The sequence below is a fragment of the Palaemon carinicauda genome, chromosome 6, assembly GCF_036898095.1.
Source record: "Palaemon carinicauda isolate YSFRI2023 chromosome 6, ASM3689809v2, whole genome shotgun sequence".
Classification (NCBI taxonomy): domain Eukaryota; kingdom Metazoa; phylum Arthropoda; class Malacostraca; order Decapoda; family Palaemonidae; genus Palaemon; species Palaemon carinicauda.
Genome location: NC_090730.1, coordinates 84085080 through 84087419, shown reverse-complemented (window position 1 = coordinate 84087419; position 2340 = coordinate 84085080). Strand labels below are relative to the sequence as shown.

At 35.5% G+C, this 2340-nt stretch overlaps 1 protein-coding gene across 1 annotated transcript; it reads right to left on the bottom strand.

The window, feature by feature from the left end:
* Window positions 1–734: 734 nt before the first annotated feature.
* Window positions 735–1199, bottom strand: LOC137643127 (uncharacterized). The gene has a single exon (XM_068375975.1). It carries the CDS (start codon window positions 1197–1199, stop codon window positions 735–737), a length of 465 nt encoding a protein of 154 aa, XP_068232076.1.
* Window positions 1200–2340: the final 1141 nt, after the last annotated feature.

Genomic DNA, 2340 nt, shown 5'->3' with positions numbered 1-2340 from the left:
CAATAATAGATGGAGATATGGTGGTGGTAAAACTTGCTGAATATTTAATACAATATCTGTAAGAATTATCTATACATACGGCTTGCAAAAGTCTTTATCATTATAATTATAATTATATATATACATATATATATAAATATATATATATATATATATATATATATATATATATATATATATATATATATATATATATATATATATATATATATATATATATATATATATATATATACTGTATATATATATTCTTCCCACCGTTATCCCTACATTAAGATGTCGGCTGGCTGATGCGCCCTCTCTAATGCCTTCTATCAAAGGCATCCTCTTCCACCAAACCTCTTCTCTCCATATCACTCTTTGCCTTATACTGCCATCTAATTCTCTGCCTCACTCCTGATCTTTTCATCCTTAACAGGTTCCATCCAAGCCCTCCACTCCCTCTCAGCCATCCATCCTCAATATGTTCCCACACTATCTTAGTCTTGACTCTCTTATCATCTCTGTAATCTTTACTACACCTTCACTTCTTATTTCATAACTATCCAATCTTTCAAGCAGTGATATTCCCATAATCCTATTTAGTATTCTCATCTCTGTTCTCTCAAGCTTTGCTTCCTCTTTTCGTCTCAAAGCCCAAGTTTCTGCTGCATACATTAATTCTGGGGTTATTACTGTGCTATAGATCTAGACTTTTACCTTGATTGATATTTTCTTATTGCATAACCCTCCTGCTATCTCCATCCACTGTCCCCCTTCTGCTTTTGTCTGTTCTCAACTTCGACCTCACATCCTCCCTCCAGATTCATAGTAGATCGCAAGTGTCCAAAGTGTTCTACCTGTTTTATAACTGCTCCTTTACTTTCTCGTAATGCTATCCTGTCCCTGCCTTCCTTACTACTCACAACAGCTTCAATCTTATCCACACTTACTCTAAACCCACCCCTTTCCAAAGTCTCTTGCCCCTCTACCACCCTTCTCTGTAATTCTTCCTCCTTTTCAGCAGTAATCACCAAATCATCTACATATAGCAGCTCCCACAACTCTTCCTTTCTGATCCTTTCACTTAACACATCCAAGACAAACACAAATAAAAACGCGCTTAATGCTGACCCCTGGTATAATCCAACATTAACTTCGAAGGTTTCTGTTTCTCCGACAGCTGTTATTACTTTTGTCCTTGATCGTTTGTATATCATCTCTACTTTCCTAACCAACTTCTCCGGGACTCTCCTCTTCCTCAACATCAAAACATCACTTCTCTTGGCCTTCTACTATATGCCTTCTCTAAATCTATATAAGCACATAAGAACTTCTGGTTTCACTCTTTCCTATTTTCATGTAACTACTTACTATGAAGATGGGATCCACAGTCCCTCTCCCCTCATGAATCCATAATGCTGTTTCCCATTCTTTACAATCTCTTTCAATCTCTCATCCAGTACCCTCTCTGAAGCTTTCAAACCTTGCTCTGTTAGTTTGATTCCCCGGTATTTAACACATTTCATGATGACACCATTCTGTTTAAATATATATATACCATTAGACTCTCCCTCCAGACTTTAGGCATTATCTCCTCTTCTCAAATTGCTCTCAATAAGTCCATCAGCCATTCTTCCCCCTCCCCCTCCTGTGGCTAGTATCATGACCATTTCAATTTGATTTTAAGGACTCAGTGGAGAAATCTTCGTGCAGCTTAAGACGAGATGACTAGAAATCCGAAAATACTTCCATGACATGAAAGGGAATATTTATGCAGCTTAGCTAAAGTTCCTATATATGTGGAAAATAAGTGTGATTAATTTCTGACACCAACATCTTAACAAACGGGCCTTAAATACTTAGGGAATATTTTCGGAAATTATAATCAATATATTATATTTGACAAAACATATGACATGTAAACTACTAAGATGAGTTTTTATTACATCGCCCTTAGACACTGGTATGAAAGCACAAAATTTCTCCTGATCTGCTTGAATTCCAAAGTTGGCAAAAACAAAAATTCCACGATTTAAGGTTGCAAATACAACCTGTGATCACAGAAGTAAGAGTAACACAAGTAGATATTTGACAAATGAAAGCTTGACACACACAATATATGAAATGCAACATTTTTATAACTAGAACTTCCCAACAAACGAACTTTTTGAGTATTTTGGAAAATGCCAACGGTAATATCGCAAGTGTGACGAATATCATTATGTTCATTTCTCAATAAAAAATAATATATTACTTCATATTCCATATCCGGTGCTAAACAAATTGCTCATACATATTGTGCAGAGTCATTTAAATATGTAAGAAAATGGGTGTCTGCATGTCATATTTTAAAATTAC